Source organism: Tenrec ecaudatus, chromosome 10 (genome assembly GCF_050624435.1).
Source record: "Tenrec ecaudatus isolate mTenEca1 chromosome 10, mTenEca1.hap1, whole genome shotgun sequence".
Taxonomy (NCBI): domain Eukaryota; kingdom Metazoa; phylum Chordata; class Mammalia; order Afrosoricida; family Tenrecidae; genus Tenrec; species Tenrec ecaudatus.
In genome coordinates this window covers 153,647,355-153,669,866 of record NC_134539.1, presented here as the reverse complement: position 1 = coordinate 153,669,866, position 22,512 = coordinate 153,647,355, and the positions used below count along the sequence as shown (strand labels likewise).

Here is a 22,512-nt window from a genome sequence, read left to right as displayed (position 1 = left end):
CTCAACGTACCCACCTTTCGATGCGCAGCCCGTCAAACCACTGCGTCAAAGAGGGCTCCTTTGGGTATCAGGCCAGGCCTCTGACCTGGAAGACTACAAGTCCCAAAATGCATCCTTCCAACGACCTAGGGAGCGGTCGGCGCGACGGGAGCATTGCCTCCTGGGACTCGTAGTCTTCGACTTGTTTATGAGGCAGGCGGAAGTAGCGCTGGGGCAGCGGGCGTAATCCGTCCCCACGTGACCCATGGGAGCAGCTGGTTGGCGCAGCCCCGGCGCAAGGGCTGTAATTGGCTAATCTAATCCGAACGACGCCACGGGGGGCGGGCCGGGAAGCGGCGCAAGCGCACTGCGGCGCCAGTCTCGGGACCCCTCTCCGAGACTATGGCGCTCAACAAGAATCACTCACAGGGCGGCGGGGTGATCGTCAACAACACCGAGAGGTGAGGGCCGTGGAGGACGGTCCCGGAGAGCCCGGGGGCGGGCACCGACCGCGGGCGGGGGCGGGGGGCTGCGGGGACAAGCCCGAAGGGAGGGGAACTGACGGGGTGCGTCAGAGGTGGGGGTGTTGGGGAACGGGCTGGGGCGGGGCTGGAGGCAGGTGGGTGGGTCGTGAGGGAGGGGCCGGGGTGTTCCCATCAGCTGAGGGGGCGTGGGTGGGTCTGACAGGGAGTGCTCCGGGGCTGGGGGAGGGACGTGGGCGCTGGTGCCCCTCTTCCCGGAGTCGATGACTTTAAGAGCTGGGAAGACTTTTCCGCCGCCACCCCTCCCCCCAGCCCGCTGCCACGGAGTTGATCGGAGTGCGCCGGTCGAACTGGTCTTTGCAGCCTGCTAGCCCAGCGAGCGCCTTAGCAGCCCACGACACCAGTGAGGTTTTAGGACACGTTGGGCACTGTACGGTGGCACTCTGGCTTAGGCGCAGGCTGGGCGGTTCTCAACCCACCAGCCGCTCAGCTGGAACTTCCTGTTCCGGTAAAGATTTGCAATCTTGGGACCCCCCTCTGCAGGGTGGCTATGCGTCAGAAAGCGCTGGATGGCAGTGGATTTGGTTTTTTGATTCTGTGGGGTAGATGATGCACCAACTGTAAATGACTCGGAGCTTCTAAGTAAGAGCTGAGAGTACCAAGAGTCAGTCCAGACCACGAGTCATTAGGCTTAGCTACAGGATGCAGTTTTTCAATGTATTCCAGAACGACTCGGTTCCCAGGTGAGAAGCCAGGCTCCCCGGACGGAGGTGCAATGAATAGGTAACGAGATTGTGGATTAGCACAGTGCCTACTCTTGAATGACAGCTGACTTGGGTCATTCCACAACCCAGAGATCTCTCTGGAGATCTTCCTTCCTCTCCTCTCGGCACCCTTAGCCATCGAGAAGAACTGGATCAGCAGCACTGGAGGGCTTCTGAGTCAGGGACCATAGGAATCTGTGACCTCAGAGGAGATGTGCCTTGCAGCCAGCGAAGGGCAGCAACCAGCCTGTGACCTGTCACCTGAGCCAGCTGGATGAGTCAGAAGAGGCGCTGGGCCTGAACTTGGGCCTTCAGTTCCTCTATGGGAGTCTGAGACTCCGCCTCTCTTCCCTGAGCTGACCTTTTCTGGTCCCAAATCTCTTTGCCAAGTTCCCTACCCCAAAGTCAAGAAGGCTAGGAGAAGACAGGGATGAATGGAGCCCAGGAACTAGGGCCGTTTTTCTCTTGCCATTAGGGGAACTTCACATGACTGGTATTTAGCCTCTCAGTCCCTGCCAGCTCCCGGCCCTGAGCAAACATTTCCTGAGCCCTTTGGTAGTGTTTCCTGGGGCCACTTTTTCTCTCTCTTAGCCATGCCTTCCTGAGACAGCAATCTATCCCGCAGGTCCTCCTACCTGGCTCAGGGATCCATGGGACTATTCAAGGAGGGTGTGCCTGGTGGTATTTTATATAGAAAGTTCTTCAGCCTCTTTTCTGGGGGGAAGGAAAAAAAAATCATGTGACAGTCATTAACGTTTCAATCCAGTGTTTTAAATAAACCAAACCATGGAGTTCAAATGGACTCAGGATGGCCCATGTGGCCAGTGGAGACCTGGCTAAGTGGTGGATTTCGCAGCGGTAGATAGCTAGGCATTTCTCCCAAGATGCGTCTAGTGGACTCAAGCCTCTCACCCTGCCCTTAGCAGCCGAGCAAGAATGTTCGCCATTTGTGCCACCCAGCGACGCCTGTTTTTGAAATACACAATTCTTTAAAAACCAAAAAGGCCAAACCTATTGCCACTGAATTGATTCTGACTCGCATAGAATTTCTGAGACTGTAAACCATGACCGGAGCAGATAGCCTCCTTGTTCGCCTGTGCTACCTCTGGTGGGTTTTGAACCACCGGACTTGGAGTTAGCACTAACACTTATCCGCAGCGCCACCAGGACTCTGTATATTTAAAATCATCTTCACCTTCTAGCCCTGAGCCTATTCCTGGGTGACAGGAGCTGTGGCCTCTCCTCCCAGAATGGTGGCTATACAAGAGGGCTTCACAGACCCCTGGGAAGAACGCCGTGATGTTTTCATTCCATGTCTACGAGCTCTTTGAGACCCCTCAGACATGGTCCTTCCAGGGTTTCCTGACGGGACCCTGGCAGAACCAGGTTAAGAATCCCGGGTTTGAGGAACCCTGAGGAAAGCGTCTTGTAACTGTTAAGCATAGGCTTCAAAAACGAGCCCAGAAACAGCACCCAGCACCTGGTGCAAAGTAGAAGCATTAACCCAGGTAACCCAGCCTGGCTCTGGAGGGCCGAGAGCATCTCCTGGTCGGTAGCTCCCCCACGACCGCTGTTCACGGGAGCCCAGTGTAAGTGGCCTCTTGGGGGAGCTGCCCAGCGGGCCCTGCAGGTCGAGGCTGCCATATGGCTGTGTGTGGTTACATGAGGAGGTGCCTGGTTGCTGCGCCCGGACGGGGAGTCCCCTGGGATGCAGATCCCATCTCCCAGCAGTGTCAACACGGCCTGTCCCTCTTGTCCCTCTTGTCCCAGCATCCTGATGTCCTATGAGCATGTGGAACTTGCATTTAGTGACATGAAAAATGTACCCGAGGCCTTCAAGGGGACCAAGAAAGGCAGTGTCTACCTGACCCCGTACCGGGTGAGTCACACGGAGGGTCCCTTCATCTTTGAGATTTGTTGCCTTCAGAGGGGGTGAATTTCAGACCCAGTCAGCCTCCTGGGTTAAGTATGCTGAGCCCGGCTCTTACCTTTCTCCGTCACATGCTCCTAGATTTGAGAAGATTCTAGAACGCCCAGCCTCTTGCAGCTGGCCTGGCTGCTCCCGGCACAGGTCCGCATTTGAGAGCCTCCATTATGTTGGGTTTCCTAAGAGGGGCCCTGGGGCCAGTGGGGCAGGCCGGACCCAGCAGCGAGGTCCCCTCAATGGCCAGGTGTCCAGAGCATGCTCCCTGGAGGGCCCCTGGAGCTAGACTTAGGCAGGGGTGTCACAAAGTCCCCCCTGGGGTGGGAGTTGGCATCTTCAGTCATGGGTTAGAACCAGGTGATAGAGCTACTGCTTGGGCAGAGCGGCCCGCTCTCGGCCAGGTAAGCCCATCTCCGGGCATCCGGCGCCATACCCCCCTCCTGCTTATTGATCTCATCTATAAGGCAAGCAGGCTAGACACTGGCCTCTTCAGGAGTCCAGGCCTGGCTTCTGCCTGGCCTCCGCTGGACCCTGCAGACATGGACACCACCTCCCCCAGCTCCTCATTGTCACTGAAACCACAGAGCCTGGTGCTCTCGCAGCAGGTGCTGCCAGCGCCATGCCTCTCTCCAGCTGCCCCCAGAGCCCCTTTGCAGAAGCTGCCTGCAGCGCTGGGCTGCTCGGCTCTGGCCACCGGACTGGCACCTGGCTCACCCCACACAGGAAACAAGCAGGAGGTGACTGCGGCTTACCCTTGGGTCCAGGTGGTGACAGGCCCGCCCTGTGTCCCTGCAGGTCATCTTTCTGTCCAAAGGAAAGGACGCCATGCAGTCCTTCATGATGCCCTTCTACCTGATGAAGGGCTGTGAGATCAAACAGCCCGTGTTTGGTGCGAACTACATCACGGGCACAGTGAAGGCTGAAGCAGGAGGTGAGTGACTGATGGACGAGAAGAGGGGGACCCAGTGGGAGCTCCCTGCAGGGATGCCTGGGAGGCCTCCTCTGGAGACCCTCGCCACCAGGCTGTGCCCCGACCCGCATGCGACTGCCAGCTGGTCAGCAGAGCTGCAGTTTGGTAGCCCTGGAGTTCGGGAAAACGGCATTGGGATCCAGGCTGGAAAATCAGCAGAGAGGCTGACTGTGCAGCCCAGAGGCCTGCTGTGTCCTGGGCGCCTCTTCATGTCTTCAGACGCAGAAGAAGCAAGGCCCTGGTCTTGGGAAGGGCCTTTCTGAAGTGCAGGGAAAGGGGACTGACTGCCCCTCGGTAACAAGTAGTCACCCGAGACCTGGGCACATCCGTCTTGCCTCCCTGCACACCAGCCAGGCTCGTGGTCTCCCCTCTGGCGATGCCAGGCTGGCCAAGAGGCTGATGGGAGCTTGAGTGCCAGCTGGTGCTGAGTAAGTATTGCCTATAAAGCCCCTTCGCAGAAAGTGCCAAGAAATCCCTTTGACATGAGATTCAAGTCCACGCTCTGGGGCCTGGGCACAGTGGCTGCCCAGGAGCGGGGGTGGGTAGGACATGCTTGTTCCAGAAAAGACCCAGCAGGAGCCAGAAGGCGTGAGGCCAGCAGATGTGGAGCAGCCCTCGAGGGATGGGAGAAGGACCAACCAATCAAATCCCACCCTCTGAACTGGCCTCTCCCAGCAGCCTCCATGTGATGGGTGGGGGCCTAGGTAAAAAGCAAAACAAAACAAAAAACTCAGGACCCTGTGGGACAGGGTAGACGACCCCTATGAGTTCCTGAGACAGACTACCAGGAAAGGAAAAGCCCCATGTTTCTCCACGTAGCAGCCGCTGGTTTCAAACTGCTGACTTGGCAGTTAGCAGCCACACGTGACTATTCCACCATCAGGGCTCCTTAGGTGGGGCCCTCCCAGACCAAACTGACTGCCATCAAGTCGATTCCGACGTTGGACAGGGTAGACCTGCCCCTGTGGGTTTCAGAAACGGCAGCTCTCTTCCGGAGTAGAAAGCCTGCCTTTCTCCCGCAGAGTGGCTGGTGGATTCAAACTAATGACCTAGTGGTCGGTAGGGCCCCAGCGCTCCTTGTGTGGGCACTCAGAGGCTGACAGAGGGGCTGGCTTTCTTTTTCTGAGCTGCGTGTGCCCGGTTCTCCCCTTAGGTGGCTGGGAAGGTTCTGCTTCCTACAAGCTCACCTTCACAGCAGGGGGCGCCATCGAGTTTGGACAGAGAATGCTTCAGGTGGCCTCTCAAGGTAGGAAGGCTCTGCCGACAGGGGCCAGGGCCAGAGCATCCGGAAAGTGCACTTGGTGGGGGCGGTGGTTATTTGTTGGTGTGAGTTTGTTTGATTCTTTGTTTTGTTTTTTAAGCATTTGAGGACTAAGTCTCTGGGCACTGAGCTGCCTAGGACCCAGGGGAAGGAGCCCTCCTTAATTTGCATGGGGAGCCCCCACCTCACCCCTGCCTGGGGCAGGTTTAAGGCATTTCAACACAGCTGTGTAAACAAAAGATCTTTTTAACCAGCCTCTTACAAGTGAACAAAGCACTGGAGCAGTAAACAAGCCAGCACTTTTTAAATGCTACCACCACCTGATGTGCTTAGCAGACATGCTACCAAGCCCCACCCTCACCCAACACCCTCTCTCCCCTACCTGAGTCCTGCTCCCCTGTGCCCCTGCACCCACCCCACCCCTGCACAGACCCCTCTGTCCACCTCCACCCCTGCACAGATGCCTCTACCCCTACCCTTGCACAGACGCCTCTGTATACCCCCACCCCTGCACAGACCCCTCTGTACACCCCCACCCCTGCAGACTCCTTCATCTACCCCCACTCCTACACAGATGCCGCTGTACACCTCCACCCCTGCACAGACCCCTCTGTACACCCCCACCCCTGTACAGACCCCTCTGTACACCCCCACCCCTGCACAGACCCCTGTCCACCTCCACCCGTGCACAGACCCCTCTGTACAGCCCTCAGTCCTGCACAAATCCCTTGACCCAGCCTACCTAGGTTCCTGCAGATGTGGAGGGGTGGGTCTTGCAGCCCTGGCCCGCCTCTGGCCACGGGCTCACCTGTCTCTCCCTTGTGCTTATAGCCTCCCGAGGTGAAGCCCCCAGTGGAGCCTATGGGTACTCATACATGCCCAGCGGGGCCTATGTCTTTCCCCCGCCTGTCGCCAATGGAATGTACCCTTGCCCTCCTGGCTACCCCTACCCACCGCCCCCACCTGGTGAGTGTCCTGTGTTGCCCACCCTGTGCCCCACCCAGACAGGCGGCGGCCAGGCTTTGGGGGACCGCTTTCCTTGGGGCTTGGGGCTGGGTGCCCACTGGGTCCCCATCATTTTCTTGTTGAGCAGAGTTCTATCCAGGACCCCCCATGATGGATGGGGCCATGGGATACGTGCAGCCCCCGCCCCCGCCCTATCCTGGACCCATGGAGCCTCCGGTCAGCGGCCCTGATGCCCCCTCCACTTCTGCAGGTAAGGTCCTTGGGTCAGGCCCATGAGCCCCTCTAGGAAGCTGGCCAGAGTCCCTGCCACGAGTGAGCGATCCCTGTGGGGTTTAGGGACTTTGCTAAGCTTCAGGAAGGACCTCTTAGGAGAAGAGGCAGACTACAGCATCCTAGTCTCCAGTCCCCTCTGTCCCTCAGCTGGCCAGAACCCCACCCCCAACTCAGTCTTCGTGGACAAAGCCTCTGGGTGGTGCAGGCCGTTAACTCTGGCCAGACCGTTTGAGGTTCCGGTCCTTCCAGAGCTGTCTTGACAGGGAGCCTGGCGGTCTTGTTTCTAAGCAAGGCAGCCCTTAGTACCAGGGTGGAGCCTGTTCACGGGGGGGGGGGGGGGGGGGGGCGGGGGGGGGCTGCCCCTGAGTCAGCACTGATCCACCTTCAAGGGTGGTTTGGCAATTCTTCTTCTTCCCCCCACCCACCACCCCCGGGACTGGTGAGCAGTAACTCCCACTGCAGTGTCCCTGGAGGGGCGGCAGGGCCCTGAGCAGCAGGAGGCCAGAGTCTGGGCCCAGCCCCACAGCCTGGGCCAAGCCGAGCTGGCCAAGGAGGGGAGGGAAGGGCTTGCCTGGGCCATCTGCCCACCTGTGTTGCTCTTCTGCAGCCGAAGCCAAGGCCGCCGAAGCAGCCGCCAGCGCCTACTACAACCCGGGCAACCCCCACAATGTCTACATGCCCACAGTGAGTGCGGCTGTGGGGCGGGGGGCGGCGGGGGGCGGGAAGGGCCCTGCATTGTGTTTTGATCCTTCTAATGTGAGCCCTCTCTTCCTCCTTTGAACCAGGCTCCACCCCCTCCCTACTACCCACCCGAAGACAAGAAGACCCAGTAGACCCCTCCTGCGTGCCTCCTCCCACGGCTCCTACCCTCCCCTGGGGCGTGGGGAGGCCCTGGTCCTTCCTCCAGGGCGGCTGATAAACAGCAGGAACCAGCATTGGGGAGGGACCCTTGTCTGTGGAGAGGGGCCTTCCGGCTGCCTGCCTCAGGAAGTTGGGCTGTCCCCTGGTTCCTGTTTCACTCAAATAGCAGCTCCCCAGGGAGGGACTCCGGCCATCTCCTCCCCCCATCCCAGTCCAGTCCCTCCTCCTGGGAGCCGCTTGACATCAGCTGGCTCCGATCTCTGACCTCCTGAGACCAGCTGTGTCTTCTGGGCCAGGGAGGGTGCCCAGCCCCTTCCTGAGGGCCCCTGCCCACACAGCCCACATCCCCTGTGCCCACTCTGCTCCGGCCGGCCGGCCCACACTCAGCTCACATTCCACACCCAGCCCTGCCCTGCCCTGGCCCTACCACCTGCCTTTCCTGGCTTTGGTCACTCTTGCCACCTCCGAGTGACTTGGAATTTTACCAGGAGTTGGCAGGGCTCAGATGCCAGGCCTGGGAGAGGCCGCTCTCTCTCCTTTTCCATCTCTCCTTCCAGAGGGGCCTCTGGGACAGGAACTGGAGGGGGCATGTTTATGCCATCGTGCCCCTGGGCGCTGCGTGAAGGGCCCCTCTGACCCTGAGCCATGCCTGGCCTGCGCCTGCTGCCAGCCCCTGCCCTCCCCTCCCCTGTGCCCGCCCAGTCGGTGACTTGTCCCCACTGCACTAAAGTATACTATCGAGAAGAAGGCGGGCTACCTAAAGAGGACTCCCTATTTATTTGACAAACACCCAGCTAATATATGAATGTGAAATAAACCCTGATTGCACCTTGATCTGTCTCCCGAGAATGTGAAGTCATGGAACAAGTGAGGGCCTCCTGGGCTCTGGGGAGGGAGGCAGGGGGAGCGGGTGGTCTGGCTGCTGAAGCAAGGGCGGGTGTGGCACCCTCCTTCCCTCCCTCCCTGGGGAGTCCCTTGTTCTCCACCCCATCTGGTCCCACACAGCCAGGGCCTCCGCCTTCTGTCCCCATTCTCACAGTAGTTTGGCTATCAGGCCCCACCCAGAGTCCCCTGGGCCTGGCTAGAGTGAGATGACAGCCTTACGGAGCTGGGGGTGGTGGTGGCCGGGCAGGAGGCTGTGGGAGGCCAGCAGTTTCCTTGCAGAAGTGCAGCCCACCCTCAGGCGACAGCTGCCACCATCCAGAATGAGTTGGCTCAAGTACTGGCCATTGGGCAACTTGCCCTCAAACCACCCACATGGACCTCGTGCCTGGGGGCAGGGGGAGAAGGGAGGGTGGGACAAACCCCCTGAGCACACTCAAATTTCCTGGGTCCAGCCCCCTCTTGGGAGGGAGGATGTGCCCATGGCCACCTGCCCCTTCCCCTGGGTACAGCCCTGCCCAGGATCCCTTGGCTTTGGTTAAACCCCTACAAGGGCATCTGAAAGGAGCACCCTCCTGACCACTTGGTGAGGGGGTGGGTGCCTGGCCCTGCTCAGCCGGTCCCTGAACTGACACCTCACCTTGAAGGAATGTCACCTGTAGGGTGGGGCAGGCCTGCTTGTCTCCTGCTTGGGGCTTTGCCTCTCCAGAGCCCCCAAGTGTCACCCCAGGGGCTCTCATTCTGGGAGGGGCAGCGCAGTCTAGCTCCTGTGGGCTGCCCCTAGCAAGCACTGGACCCTCCCCAGGGCTCCATGGGAGGGGTGGGGCCGCCCCGCCCCAAAGGTCCACCTTCTCCTCCAGCCAGACATCCCAGCAGGATCACAGGATCTTCCCAGCAGGAGGAAGGCCGGCACAGGGCCCCAACCGACTGACCCTGCTGTGTGTGGGGAGCCTTGGGAGCCTCGGCCTGCCACAGCGTGCCCGCCCTCCTGGGCAGAGCAGCCGGCCCCGCCCGGCGGGCAGAGGTGGCAGCAGCGAGAACCCTTTCATAACCCTGCGGCTTCTCGTCCTCTCGGTGGCCCAGGGCAGAGTCAGCCACCATGGCGACACCCCACTCCCAACCCCAGCGGCGCCCGCCCCTCTTGCGCCAAGCCATCAAGATAAGACGCCGCAAAGCCCAAGACCTGCAGGACCCCCCACCCTCCAGGGCCCTCCAGGTAGGAGTGGCCGCCTGCGCCTGCCCACAGCGGGGAGAACGAGCTGGGTGGGGCTCTGCAGTCTTGGGGTGCAGAAGCCACTGACTGGTCAGCCCCCACCTTTGGAAGGCTGGGGCTGAAGCTGAGGACCTGACCCCTGGTTCCCCACGCACCACCCCTCCTGCCCTACCCTGAACAAAGCCTTTGAGTCAGCCTGGGAACAGGGCGGGGCACGTGTCCCTTGGGTGGCCCCAGCCCCAGATCAGGGGCAGGAGCCCCTCTGTCCTCCCTGTAGCAGGGTGACCTCTCCTTGGTCAGCAGTGCTGGTTCCATGAGGAGGCAGGTTCTCTGGCTGCAGGGTGGGCTGTGGCGTGGACATCAGCCGGAGGCCCCAGGCTCCCACCTCTGCCGCTGGGCCTCACTTCCGCCAGGGCGCGCAGCTCTCAGCCCAGATAAGCAGCGCCGTTTCCTCTGGGGCAGGAAGGAGTTGGGGGTGGGAGGGGTGGCGAGGGCAGGGCCCTGACACTGGGGGCACTGAGCACCAATGGACCCCAGCCCTGACAGGCCAGGGGACGAGGCAGCCAGCTCACAGGATGAACCCCTGGGCGGGCTGCTGTGGGAGCAGGTGCGGACCCTGGAGCGCTGAGACTGGGGGCTGGGGCTCCAGCTACTCCGGGAGCCCGGCCTCTGAGGTGGCGTTCCTGCCTGTGGGGCCTGGGCTGGACCCTCCCTAACACTGGATTTCCTCGCCCCCCTCCCCACCCCAGGTGGAGCCTCCATCTCACCACTTCTCCCCTGAGGAGGTAAGAGATGGGGTGTTGGGGGGATGAAGACGTCCTAGGCTGGACCTCCACCGTCATGTTCAGTGGCCCAGCAGGGGGCGAGGACTTGGTGCCAGGGTGGTTAGGGACAAAGCGCCCACCGTGGACAGGTGGGCCCTGAGGTCACCCTGTCCGTCTGTCCGTCCGTCTCAGTGTGCCCTGCTATATGAGGAAGCCCTCTACACCGTCCTGCACCGCCTGGGCCAGCCGGAGCCCAACCACGTGATGGAGGCCTCGGAGCTGCTCCGCTACCTGCAGGAGGTGCGCCTGCCCAGCCCCCACCCCGCGCGCGCCCCACTGCCACGGACACCCACCAGCCTGCCCAACCCCCACCCCACTGCCCACAGACACCCACCAGCCTGCCCAGCCCCCACCCCGAGCCCCACTGCTGCCCGCTGACACCCACCAGCCTGCGCTCCCCACAGGCCTTCCAGCTGGCGCCCCAGGAGCACCAGCAGATGCTGCAGCAGGTCCGGGAGCTGGAGGTGAGCAGGCTGGGGGGGCAGCAGGCACCTTAGGAGGCCAAGTCCTGCGGGCGACTCAGAGCCCCCTTCCTTCTGCCTCTCCAGAAGCCGATGTTCTTTCTGAAGGCCACCGTGAAGCAAGCCAAGGGCATTCTGGGCAAGGACGTCAGTGGTGAGTGGTAGAGGGTGGGGCCCTGGGTGGGCCTCCCCTCAAGTCATCTCAACCCCTTGGACTACAGTCTGGGAAAAGGAGAATTCCCACCCTCCTGCCATACCTTTCCCTGCAGGAGGCTCAGGCCTGGGGGAGGGCAGTCGAGGAGGGACTGACTCTCCAAGCCAGCACTGCTGACCCCTGGCCTGCCTCAACCTCCCCTCCTCCCCAGGGTTCAGCGACCCCTACTGCCTGCTGGGCATCGATCAGGGGGTGGGCGCGCCCGGGGGCAGCCCTGGGGTCCGCCGGCGACAGAAGGCCGTGGTGAGGGACACCATCCCTGAGGAACATACGCACCGCACACAGACCATCGCCCAGACGCTCAACCCCGTCTGGGAGGAGACCTTCATCCTGTAGGTGGCCCGGGGCTGCCCTCAGAATGGGCCTCAGCCAGGACAGACCGCATGGTCCTGGACACGCCCCCCCGCCCCACCCCATCTCCAGGCTGAGTAGACAGCTAGCCAGACAGGACAGACTAAGGCTGGGGCAGCGGGTCCTCTGAGTGTCAGCTTAAAGGAGGGAGGGGTGCCGTTTTGGTGGGAGGTGGGGCAGGGGTAGCTCGACTCCAGGTGGGGAGCCTTGGAGGGCAGCTTTGGGCTGGGGGAGTGTGTGGCCTGGCTGGGGTGGGGGGGTGGGCACCCCTCTAAAGCCCTGTTGGTGGTCATTCTCCTTGCAGTGAGTTCAAGGACATAGCCACAGCCAGCTTCCATCTGGACATGTGGTGAGTGGAGTCCAGGGATCGGGAGGAGAAGGGGGAGCGGGGACCAGGGTGGCAGGGGGCTGGGAATGGCCTCTCCGCCTCCGGCTCAAGCTGCTGTCCACCAGGGACCTGGACACGGTGGAGTCTGTGAGGCAGAAGCTGGGAGAGCTGGCCGACCTGCACGGCCTGCGCAGGTGAGCACCGGCAGGGAGCGAAAGGAGGGGGGTGCCTTCTGCATGCCCAGCCCGATGGCTCTCCTGACCCCCACCCTGCGACAGGATCCTTAAGGAGGTCCGGAAGGACAAGGGCCAGGATGACTTTCTGGGGAACCTGGTCCTGAGGCTGCAGGTGAGCGGGTTGGGAGGCGGTGCTGGGCTGGGTGATGGTGGTGGTGGAAATTGGGTTCAGCTTCCCACGCTGCCCTCCTGCCCTCTGACCCCAGGACCTACGCTGTCGGGAGGACCAATGGTACCCTCTGGAGCCCTGCACCGAAACCTACCCAGACCGGGGCCAGTGCCACCTCCAATTCCAGTTCATCCACAAGCGGGTAGGCCTGCGACCGATGGGCGGAAGAGCCCCCAGGGGCTGGGGCTGGGTGGGGGTTGGTCCTCCCTGCTCACAGCTCTGCTTGTCCCCTGCAGAGAGCCACCAGGGCCAGCCGTTCCCAGCCCAGCTACAGGGTACACCTCCACCTCCTGCAGCAGCTCGTGTCCCACGAGGTGACCAAGCACCAGGTACTGCCCTCCCGGGCCTGGGCAGGGCAGGGCAGCTGCTGTCAGGTCTGGCACCCTGGGCCCATCTTGTCTTCCTTCCCCAGGCAGGCAGTACCTCCTGGGATGGGTCGCTGAGTCCCCAGGCTACCACCATTCTCTTTCTCCACGCCATGCAGAAGGACCTGTCCGACTTCCACCAGTCCATGGCGTGAGTGCAAAGCCCTGCTCCTGTGTGTGTGTGTGTGTGTGTGTGTGTGTGTGTACTCACCTGCCCCCTGGGGTGGGGTGGGGGTGGGGACAGCCTCCACCAGCAGGCAGCTGAAGGCTAGCTCTGGAGAGTCTCCTGGGGCCCAGGATGTCAAAAGCAGGGTTTACACCCAGGTCTTGCTCACTGCCAGGGAGTCAGTGCTGACTCACAAGCACCCCCTTGTGGGTTTCCAAGACTGTCAACAGGAGTAGAAAGTCCAGTCTTTCTCCCAAGGAGCTGCTGGTGGTTTCAAACTGCCGACCCTGCAGATCACAGCCCACCTGTAACTACACCACCTGGGCTTCACTAGGCCCAGGTCTACATTACTGTATTCTCACAGAATGTTGGCAGGGGTGTTTCGGGGCCACCTTTTGGCCCACCTGCGACTGCCCTCCTGTCTCATCATGCCTCCAGCACCCTCTGTCCCAGGTAGCATGGCAGCTGGTGCACAGGAGGAGAGGCCACGGTGGGGCACTGGGCAGGAGGCCCGGAGAGTACCCTGTCCTATCCACTGCAGGCAGTGGCTGGCCTACAGCCGCCTCTACCAGAGCCTGGAGTTCCCCAGCAGCTGCCTTCTGCACCCCATCACCAGCATCGAGTACCAGTGGATCCAGGGTCGGCTCAAGGAAGAACAGGTAAGCTGAGAGCGAGGGGGTGAGGGCTCAGGGCAGCCATCTGGGTACCCCGAGCCAACCCCATGGTCACGGGGACATCTCTGCGGCAGCTGGAGGAGCTGGCCACCTCGTTCCGCTCCCTGCTGGCCTACGGCCTCTCCCTCATCCGGAGGTTCCGCTCCGTCTTCCCGCTCTCCATCGCTGATTCCCTGGGCCGGCTGCAGTCTCTCCTCAGGTCAGGGGCTTCATGACCCTGCTTTCCTCCCTTGGTGGGGGAGTCTGCAGGCGGGTTGGGTGGAAGGGGCAGCAGGGGGGTGGGGGAGTCTGCAGGCGGGTGGGGTGGAAGGGGCAACAGGTGAGCGGGTCAGAGTGTCTGCCTCTGTAGGGTTCTGGTTCAGATGTGTAAGATGAAGGCCTTTGGAGAGCTGTGTGCCGACAGTGCCCCACTGCCCCAGCTGGTGACGGAGGCCCTGCGGGTATGGTACCCACGCTGGGGACGGGCAGAGCAAGGGCCTGGGGCTGGCAGGCCCTCTATGACCCCCCTCCCGCTGTCCCCTTCGATAGACTGGCACCGTGGAGTGGTTCCACCTGAAACAGCAGCACCATCAGCCCATGATGCAGGTGAGGGGGTGGCCTGTGGAGTTGGGATAGACTTGTGGGGTGTGGGCAGTCTGGAGCAGGCATGGAGGGGTGGGGCTGGGGGACTGGGGCAGGTGTGTAGAGGTGGGTTTGGGGGACTGGGGCAGGTGTGTAGAGGTGGGTTTGGGGTACTGGGGCAAGTGTGTAGGGGTGGGGCTGGGGGACTGGGGCAGGTGTGTAGAGGTAGGGTTGGGGGACTGGGGCAGGTGTGTAGGGGTGGGGCTGGGGGTCTGAGGCAGGTGTGTGGGGGGGCTGGGGGTCTGAGGCAGGTGTGTAGGGGTGGGGCTGGGGGTCTGAGGCAGGTGTGTAGGGGTGAGAATTGTGGGGTAGATAGCCAGGGCAGACATGCAGGGATGGGGAGGGAAGCTGAGGCTATGTACAGGGGTGGGAATGAAGGAGGGAGTGGGGGATTGGGGCAGTCCTGCAGGGCTGAGGCTGGGCCAGTGGGGGTGGCCATGCCCACAGCCCCACCCAGCTTCCTCTGTGCCTGCCAGGGCCTGCTGGAGGCCGGCAAGGCCTTGCTGAGCCTGGTACAGGATGTCACCGGCGATCTCCACCAGTGCCAGCGCACCTGGAACAAGATCTTCCACAAGTGAGTGAGGGGGAAGGGGTGGGGGCTCGGAGTCAAGGGCGAGTGGCGCTGGGTCCCAGCACTGTCTGTCCTCCAGCACCCTCAAGGTCGACCTCTTCTCCACGGCATTCCTGGAGCTGCAGTGGCTGGTGGCCAAACGGGTGCAGGACCACACGGTGGCGGTGGGCAGCCAGGTGTCCCCAGAGATGGGGGAGAGCCTTTTCCAGATATACATCAGCCTCAAGGAGTTCTGCCAGCTGGGCCCGAACCCCTCAGAGAGGTGGGCTGCTGGCAGGCTGCGGGGTGGAGGAGGCTCTCCGGGAGGGGCCCGGGCCTACGCCTTATCCCGCTGAACCCCGGGCTCTGCAGGGACGGAGCCCTGGCTCTGGACGGCTTCCACCGCTGGTTCCGGCCGGCCATACCTTCCTGGCTGCAGAAGACGTACAGCGTGGCCTTGGCGCGCGTGCAGCGGGCAGTGCAGATGGACCAGGTGCGGGCGGGCTGAAATGAGATACGGGGTGGAGCCAAGCTAGTGGGGGTGGAGCTAGGCAGGGGCGGGGTTAGGGGCGGGGCTTCTACTGGGGCAGCTTCGGTTGGGGTCCTTCCTGTGCTGTCATGTTAGTGGGAAGCCAGCTCGTTGTCCCCTCTGGGAGCTGGGAACCCCCCTTTGCAAATCTCTGCTTCTTGATGCCCTTGGGCTTAACCTTAAAGCATTGCTTGGCAGTGGTCTAAAAAAACAGCCTGACTGCCTTGGTGTCAATGCCAACTCACAGTGACCCTGTTAGACCCTAACCGAGTATGTGAGTTTCTGAGATTGAACCTTGTCTGCCTGAGGAGCCACCAGGGGTCGGAGACCCATAATGCTGGCTGCAGGGTGGGAGTGACAAGCTAGGCTGGAGCCTGAGCAATCCTTTCTGTGCTCCCCATCCCCACCCCCCGCCAGCTGGTGCCCCTGGGAGAACTGACCAAGCACAGCACGTCAGCCGTGGACCTATCCACCTGCTTCGCCCAGATCAGCCACACGGCCCGGCAGCTGGACTGGCCGGACCCGGAGGAGGCCTTCATGATCACCGTCAAGTTTGTGGAGGTACTGAGTCTTCCCTGGTGTCTCTCCCCCCTCCCTAGGACCACCTCTCTGCCCCAGCCTTCCCCCCTCCCCTTCCCACGGGGCAGCTGCATAGCCACTGATTCAGCACCTCTGCCCCTCCTCGTCCCAGGACACCTGTCGGCTGGCTCTGGTGTACTGCAGCCTCATCAAGGCCCGGGCCCGTGAACTCTCTGCCGTCCAGAAGGACCAGGCTCAGGCAGCCAACATGGTAAGGGCCAGTGGTGCAGAGTGCAGCCCCCACACACACCTGGGAGGCCCTACAGCTGTGTTTCCCCACCCCACCCCACCCCCCAGCTGTGTGTGGTGGTGAACGACATGGAGCAGCTGCGACTGGTGATCGGCCGGCTGCCCACCCAGCTGGGGTGGGAGGCGTTGGAGCAGCGGGTCAGCACCGTGCTGGCGCAGGAGCAGCTGCAGCACACACTGCACGCCCAGCTGCAGGGCGCGCTGGCCGGGCTGGGCCACGAGATCCGAACTGGCGTCCGCACCCTGGCTGAGCAGGTGCCTTGGACTCCCCTGCCCCCCCTTCCACACACACACTGCCTGCCCCGCACCTCTCCCACCCATAGCCTGACCTCGGCTCCAAGTCCCCCCGACCTCCTGCCCAGGCCCCACTTCCTCTTGCCCTGAACCCCAGCATGACCCCATGGCCAGGCACTCATGCCCTGGCTCCGTCCTCCCCCATGTCGTGCCCCCAGCTGGAGGTGGGCATCGCCAAGCATATCCAGAAGCTCCTGGCCCTCAAGGAGTCCGTGCTGCTGGAGGACGTGAGTGTGATCTCTGCCCGCCCACCAGGGACTGTGAGGGGTTCCGGGCGGACCAGGGGCTGAAGGCCCTGGGGTGTCAGAGAGAGTTCTCAGACTTGGGCCATGCTCCCTCCCAGGGCCTCTGTTTCCTCCTTGGATGCTGGGGAGTGCAGGACACCTTGACGAGTAGTGTCCTTAGGTCAGGTGTGCGGGCAGCAGGAGGAGGGCTGGGGCTGTGCTGCCAGGCAGACCAGCTGCTGGTTACAGCTGCCCCTGCAGGGACACGCGAGCTGGCCTGTCTTATCATCTGTCCACAGGGCATACTAATACACACCTTCGTTCGCCCGGCAGCCATAAGGGAAGCACTTGCTTTGTGCCAGACACTGATGTAGACACTGGGGGCGACTCAGTGAGCAATGACAACGAGCCAGACCTTCTAGTACCTGCGAACCCGCTGCGGCCTGGTCCTGGCTCTGAGTGGGCCCGGAGGGCAGAGTAGAACGATGCCCCCACACTGTGCCGCTGGGGAAACTGATCAAGCGCAGCACATGGGCCGTGTCCTAGAGTTGACAAGGCCCTCATCCTTCAGCAGGAAGACCTCTGGGTCATTCTGGGAGTGGGGGGCATGCACAGGGGAACACAGGCAGGAGTGGTGGATCTGAACTGTTGACCTTGCAGTTAACAGCCAAGCACCAGCCCCTGCACCACCAGGGGCCTTCCATTCTGGAAAGGGAGAGGAAATAAGAGACTCATTTATGTGTCGCGTAGTCGGGAATAGCCAGAGCTAAGGAGAAGGGCTGGAGAGTCCGAGGGCTGCTTTGGCTGCAGAGGGCGATGGGGCGAGTCAGGACCCAGTGGAAGTGAAGAGGGAGCCAGGAGGGGATCTAGAGGAAGTGCGTTCCAGGCAGAGGAAGCCGCATGGGCAAAGGCCCTGAGGCAGAACCATTCTTGGCTGGTGGAAGGGAGGGGGTACAGAGGGCCAGCAGGACCGGGGCTGGGGCTGGAGCTGGGGCAGACTGAGCAAGAGGGAGAGAAGGGTCAAGGGGGGCGGGCAAGCTGTGATCAGCCTTGGGGCTCACACAGAAGCTTGGGGCCCTCTGTCCTCCAACAAGATGGACTGACACCGTGGCTGCCGTGATGGGCTTGAACGTGGCAATTGTGAGGGTGGGGCAAGTCTGCTGGTGCATGGGGTCGCTATGAGCCGGAAGGGTTGGGGATCAGGGCCAGGAAGCAGACATGCTCCCCCCACCCCTTTCCCAGGCCATCGTGCCCCTGATGAAGTTCCTGGAGGCGGAGCTTTGCTACATGAACACCAACTTGGTGCGGGAAAACTTCAGCAGGTGTATTCTCCCCGCTCGGCTCCCACCCTCCCTGCCCTGGGCAGCCCTTCTCGAGGGGGGGGGAGTTCCTTGCATGACCTTTCACCAGCCTTTTCAAAAGCTTGTTCCCCAAGATGGGGAGCTCAGTACCTCCCAAACCTGCCCCTGCCCCAGCCAGCTGAGTGGTGCACATTCTTCTTTAGCCTTGGACTTGTGGTTAGGGTCTGTCTGCAAGCAGGGACTGTGCACACACGGAGTTGGGAGTGGGAGGTGAGCTCTGGATCCAGGCTGCCTGGGGGCCCTGGAAAGCTTCAGTGAGTCCTGTCTAGTGCTGGGAACGGTGCCTGTACCCAGGACCTGAGACGGGACCCATGGCGGCCATAGCAGTGATGACGACGATGGCAATGACCTGGAATTGGGGCCAAGGAAGGCCGTCAGCCTCTCCTTCCCCACTTCCCCAAAGACCCCATCTGCTGGCCCCCGTGGTGTAGGCACAGCCTGCCTTTCATGTTCTTGGCTACAGTCGGCCGCTGATGTGGCAGTTTGGCACATACACCCGGATTTAGACTGGACGCTCACTGCTGCCCCGGAGGTCAGCTGAACTGTGCGGGTGCATCGGAAATGAAACCAATGCCTTTGACCTGGCTCTGGCTGGAGCGTGTCAGGTCAGGGTGGGATTTGACTGGTCGGGTCAGAGGAAGACTTGCTGGGGGTGAATCTGAGGAATGAGCTGTGGCTGACTGTTTAGGCAACGTGGTCCGGCCCTCCTTTGGAGGCCCCTCAGGGCATGCAAGCCACCAACCCTTGAGTGAGTTGCTAGAGCATGCTCAGTCCGTCCCAGGGACTCCTAGGGCCCGAAGGTGTACACCAGGTGGACTGCTGGCTTCCCGCGCTCTCTACTCTGCACCACGTTGGTGGGGCTTCCGTGCTGACTGGGCATGGACGCTTGTCAGATTGCAGTTGTGGGGATGGTGTCTTGGTTGCTATGGTAGTCTCCTCCCATCCCCACACCCTGAGGTCACGGAGGCATTGACCCCTATTCGTCTGGTCCCTACCATCGAGTGGTGATCCCGTCATCGGTGGGAGCAGTTGTACGCTCTTCCCGGCCCCTGCTTTGAAGTGGAGTCTTGACCGGTGGGGAGCATGTTGGACAGGACGGACTCACCTGCACTGCCCTCTGTCCCCCAGGGCAACAGCCCACCCTCCCCTGGGGCCCAGGAGGCCTCCCACCTCTTTCTCACATCTGCTTCCTCCTATGGCCTCCTGTCCACCGCCCTCACCCCAGCCTTCTGACCCTGCTCTGGACGCATACACTGACGGTTCTGGCCGAGGCAGCCGCCTCGCAGCGTACCTCCCCGCTGGCCTCCAGCAGGTTGAAGGCTGCGCTGCAGGTAAGGCCACCTGAGACCAGCCCAGCCCTGGGGGGGTGGGGGTGGAGTAAAGGGAGTGAGCCCGAAGTCACTGCTGCTTCTTACCACCCAGAACCTGGAGATTATCTTCCATGCCGAGGGCTGTGGCCTGCCCCCGGAGGCCCGGCATACAGCTACCTTCGAGGTGAGCTGGGGGCGGGGGTTCACCTTTCTGGGCTCACCTGTGCCAGAAGGGGCTAGAGTTTGTGGAGCCTGGTGCAGAATGAGAATGTGGGGCGCTGGGTCACAAACCATGGAGAAATTCGAGATGATGGACCGGCTGTCCAGACAATTCTTATGCATAGGGACCTTGTTACCGGAAATCCCAAACTGGCTGTCATGTCCTCAATTCCGATGGCCCCGTGAGTTCCCAAGACTAACACTTTATAGAAGGTAAAATCCCTGCCTTTCTCCCTCTGAGTGGCTGGCGGTTTCGGACTGCTGACCTTGAAGCTTAGCAGACGGATGTGTAACCATGCCACCAGGGGATGGAGTAAAGCTGCCCACGGGTTTTCCAAAGCTGTCGCTTTTACAGAAGCAGGTGGCCACGTCTTTCTCCCACAGAGTGGCTGCTGGGTTAAATGCTGACTTAAAGTGAACAACCAAGTGTTTACCAAACCAAGAGGGAGGCCCTTCTAAGCGCCGGGCCCTGCACACCAGCACCACCCAGGTGGCATGGCCCGTGAAGCCAGCCCTTCCTGGGCCCATAGCACCCAGCATGTTCCATAGCAAACTGGCGTTTCCCCTAGATTGGGCTCCTCCCAATGACCCTGAGTGCCCCCTTTGCAGGCTCTGCAGAGGGACCTGGAGCTGCAGGCGGCCTCCAGCCGGCAGCTCATCCGGCTGTACTTCTGCAGGCGCCTGGAGCAGCAGGTAAGGTGCCCTCCTCCCACTGCCCAACATGGCTGGCCCCAGCCTGAGGTGGCTCGGCCCAGCCCACACTGTGCCTGCTCCCCACCACAGGCAGAAACTACCTCCGAGGAGCTCGGGGTGGTCACGGTCAAGGCTTCCTACCGCTCCTCGGAGCAGAAGCTGCACGTCGAGCTGCTCAGCGCCTCCAGCCTGCTGCCCCTGGACTCTAATGGTGAGTGGCTGCTGCCCTTTGGTCACCTGCCAGTCCCTAGCCCTCGGGCCTGCCTGCCCCTCCTGTGGAGAGCGCTGCATGCACTTTCCCCGGGTCACCAGGAGGGCCAGTGCTGTGGGGCTGCGCAGCATGACACCCATCCTCTGCCTGGGGTCCGTGCCAGGCTCCAGTGACCCCTTTGTACAGCTCACCCTGGAGCCCAGGCACGTCTTCCCCGAGCTGGCCCCCCGGGAGACCCAGAAACACAAGAAGGACCTGCACCCGCTGTTCGATGAGACCTTTGAATTGTGAGCAGTCCCAACTCCCATGGTCCCCGGGACCCAGCCCTGGCCCAGCTGTCTCTGTGGGTGCCAGGGAAGGAACACCTGGGACAAGGTTTGCTAGCAAGGTCCCGAACCTGCTCCTGAAGGTCAGGAGGGGCTGCTAGATGGGATGGCTGCCTGAACCTGGCTCCGAGGCCTCCAGGAGCTGCAGTGTGCTCCCTGAGCTGAGAAGCGGGTGGGGGGGGGGGGCAAAGGGCGCAAGGCCCTGGATCACAACCAGCCTGTGGTCAGAGCAGGCGTCTGAGCAGGGGCTGGAGAATACCGGCCGAGGGCTGGCTTTCTTCCTCCAGGCCCTGGCCTGTCCCCAAGGGTCAAGAGGGGAGGCAGTGGCAGTGAGTGAGCCCAACTGTGTCCCCCACCCAGCCTGGTGCCCGCGGAGCCATGCCAGGAGGAGGGGGCGTGCCTCCTGTTCACGGTGTTGGACCATGACACGCTGGGGGCCGATGACCTCGAAGGCGAGGCCTTCCTGCCCCTGTGCTCAGTGCAGGGCCTTCCTGGGGCCGAGGAGCCTGGAGAGGTGCCACAGACCCGCTTGCCCCTCACCTACCCCGCCCCCAACGGTAGGTTGAGCCCCAGGACAAGGGCAGGTGCCCCCAGAAAGGCAGTCAGGGTTAGGGGGGTCTCCTGAGGGCCGAGGCTTGTGTTACTGGAGACAAGGTGTATCTTGAGTCTCATCAGGAGGCAGTGAAAGTTAAGCGGACCCTGGGGAGAGGGCCCTGGTCCCCGAGCAGCACGTGATCACAGACTGGGCCCTCTGCACCCCTCACGGCCCCAGTCTAAGACTCAGTTCCCACAGCAACCCTAGGATGAGGTATGACCCTGCCTCATAGACAAGTAAACTGAGGCATGAAGGAATTCGTTAACTAGCGGGAGGTGCCCACGGAAGCGTGAGGGGTGCAGCTCCAGCCTAGTCACTGCTTCTACACAACTGGGTCAGCGCGTCCCGGCCAGCAAGGGCTTCCAGCCTGCCCTGTGAGTCTGGCTGGGTGGGGCCTCCCAGTGTCCAGGTCAGTTGGGGGCTGGGCACTGGCAGGCCCGAAACCTCCTGGATGGGGGCCCCCTGAGTCTGACCCTCATGCCCTCTCCACAGGGGACCCGATCCTGCAGCTGCTGGAGAGCCGCAAGGGGGACCGTGAGGCCCAGGCCTTCGTGAGGGTGCGGCGGCAGCGAGCCAAGCAGGCCGCACAGCACGCCCCACGGCTTGGCCGGTAGCAGGGGCCTCCCCCACAGTTCAAGCACCGCCACCCCCCCCCACCCCCCCGCCTGGCCCAGAGTTCCAGGGACGTGCTGCAGGCCTGGGAACGCAGCCTTGGAGATGGTTACCATTAGCGATATTTATACTCCCTGCCCCCACAGCTCAGCCCAGGAAGGGCCCAGCTGTCTCCCTTCTGGAAGGTGGGGCTCTGCCTCCTCCCTGCCTGCTCTGGCCTCGGGACGGACGGACGGGCCGTGCGGGCTCCCTGGCTGATCTTCAGCACCGCATTCAACTTCACGGGGCCTGGGGAGCCCCTGGTGGCATGTCCCTGAGGAGCCTGCAGCTGAAAGTGGCTGGCGTGGAGGGCAAGACAGGAAGTTGTGTCTGAGGGGCTGCCGACTGCCTGGGGCAGCACCCGCCTGCCTGCCTCTCGGAAACAACAGAGAAGCAAATAATAAAGTTGTCAATCCACTGTCCTTCTGGGTCACAGCTTTATGGGAAACGTAGGTAACCAGCCTAGGGACATGGCAGTCCCCGGTCACGGACGAGCCCTGTCCTTAAGCCTGTCGGAACCTTGAATTCCTACGGAAGCCATCAGTCAGGTCCGAGGAATCTGGAACACCGGGCAGGCCGACGCCTGTGGGTCACGACTACCACATACAGAGGCCTCACAGCAGGCTTGGCAGGCCGCTTTGTGGTGACAGACCTGCAGACCTGGCTGGTGTGTGAAGGTAACTGTTTCCCCCAGGGGGATGTGACTAAGTGGGGTTCTTCGGAAGTAGCTCAGACTG

At 62.0% G+C, this 22,512-nt stretch overlaps 2 protein-coding genes across 2 annotated transcripts; both read left to right on the top strand.

The window, feature by feature from the left end:
• The first annotated feature begins 296 nt into the window (after positions 1-296).
• WBP2 (WW domain binding protein 2) lies at positions 297-8,314 on the top strand. Its single transcript, XM_075562228.1, has 8 exons — positions 297-440; positions 2,996-3,104; positions 3,945-4,080; positions 5,273-5,365; positions 6,212-6,346; positions 6,474-6,596; positions 7,227-7,303; positions 7,405-8,314. Exons 1-8 carry the CDS (start codon positions 382-384, stop codon positions 7,450-7,452), a joined length of 780 nt encoding a protein of 259 aa, XP_075418343.1. The 5' UTR covers positions 297-381; the 3' UTR covers positions 7,453-8,314.
• A 1,013-nt stretch (positions 8,315-9,327) lies between these two features.
• Positions 9,328-22,151, top strand: UNC13D (unc-13 homolog D). Its single transcript, XM_075559453.1, has 31 exons — positions 9,328-9,578; positions 10,325-10,360; positions 10,532-10,639; positions 10,804-10,863; positions 10,948-11,014; positions 11,226-11,406; positions 11,730-11,774; positions 11,879-11,947; positions 12,032-12,101; positions 12,196-12,300; positions 12,395-12,487; positions 12,571-12,674; positions 13,231-13,348; positions 13,438-13,562; positions 13,713-13,803; positions 13,892-13,948; positions 14,461-14,558; positions 14,635-14,817; positions 14,907-15,027; positions 15,481-15,624; positions 15,755-15,853; positions 15,940-16,146; positions 16,344-16,412; positions 17,652-17,731; positions 18,996-19,101; positions 19,193-19,264; positions 19,909-19,992; positions 20,083-20,203; positions 20,367-20,490; positions 20,890-21,086; positions 21,617-22,151. Exons 1-31 carry the CDS (start codon positions 9,462-9,464, stop codon positions 21,736-21,738), a joined length of 3,273 nt encoding a protein of 1,090 aa, XP_075415568.1. The 5' UTR covers positions 9,328-9,461; the 3' UTR covers positions 21,739-22,151.
• Positions 22,152-22,512: the final 361 nt, after the last annotated feature.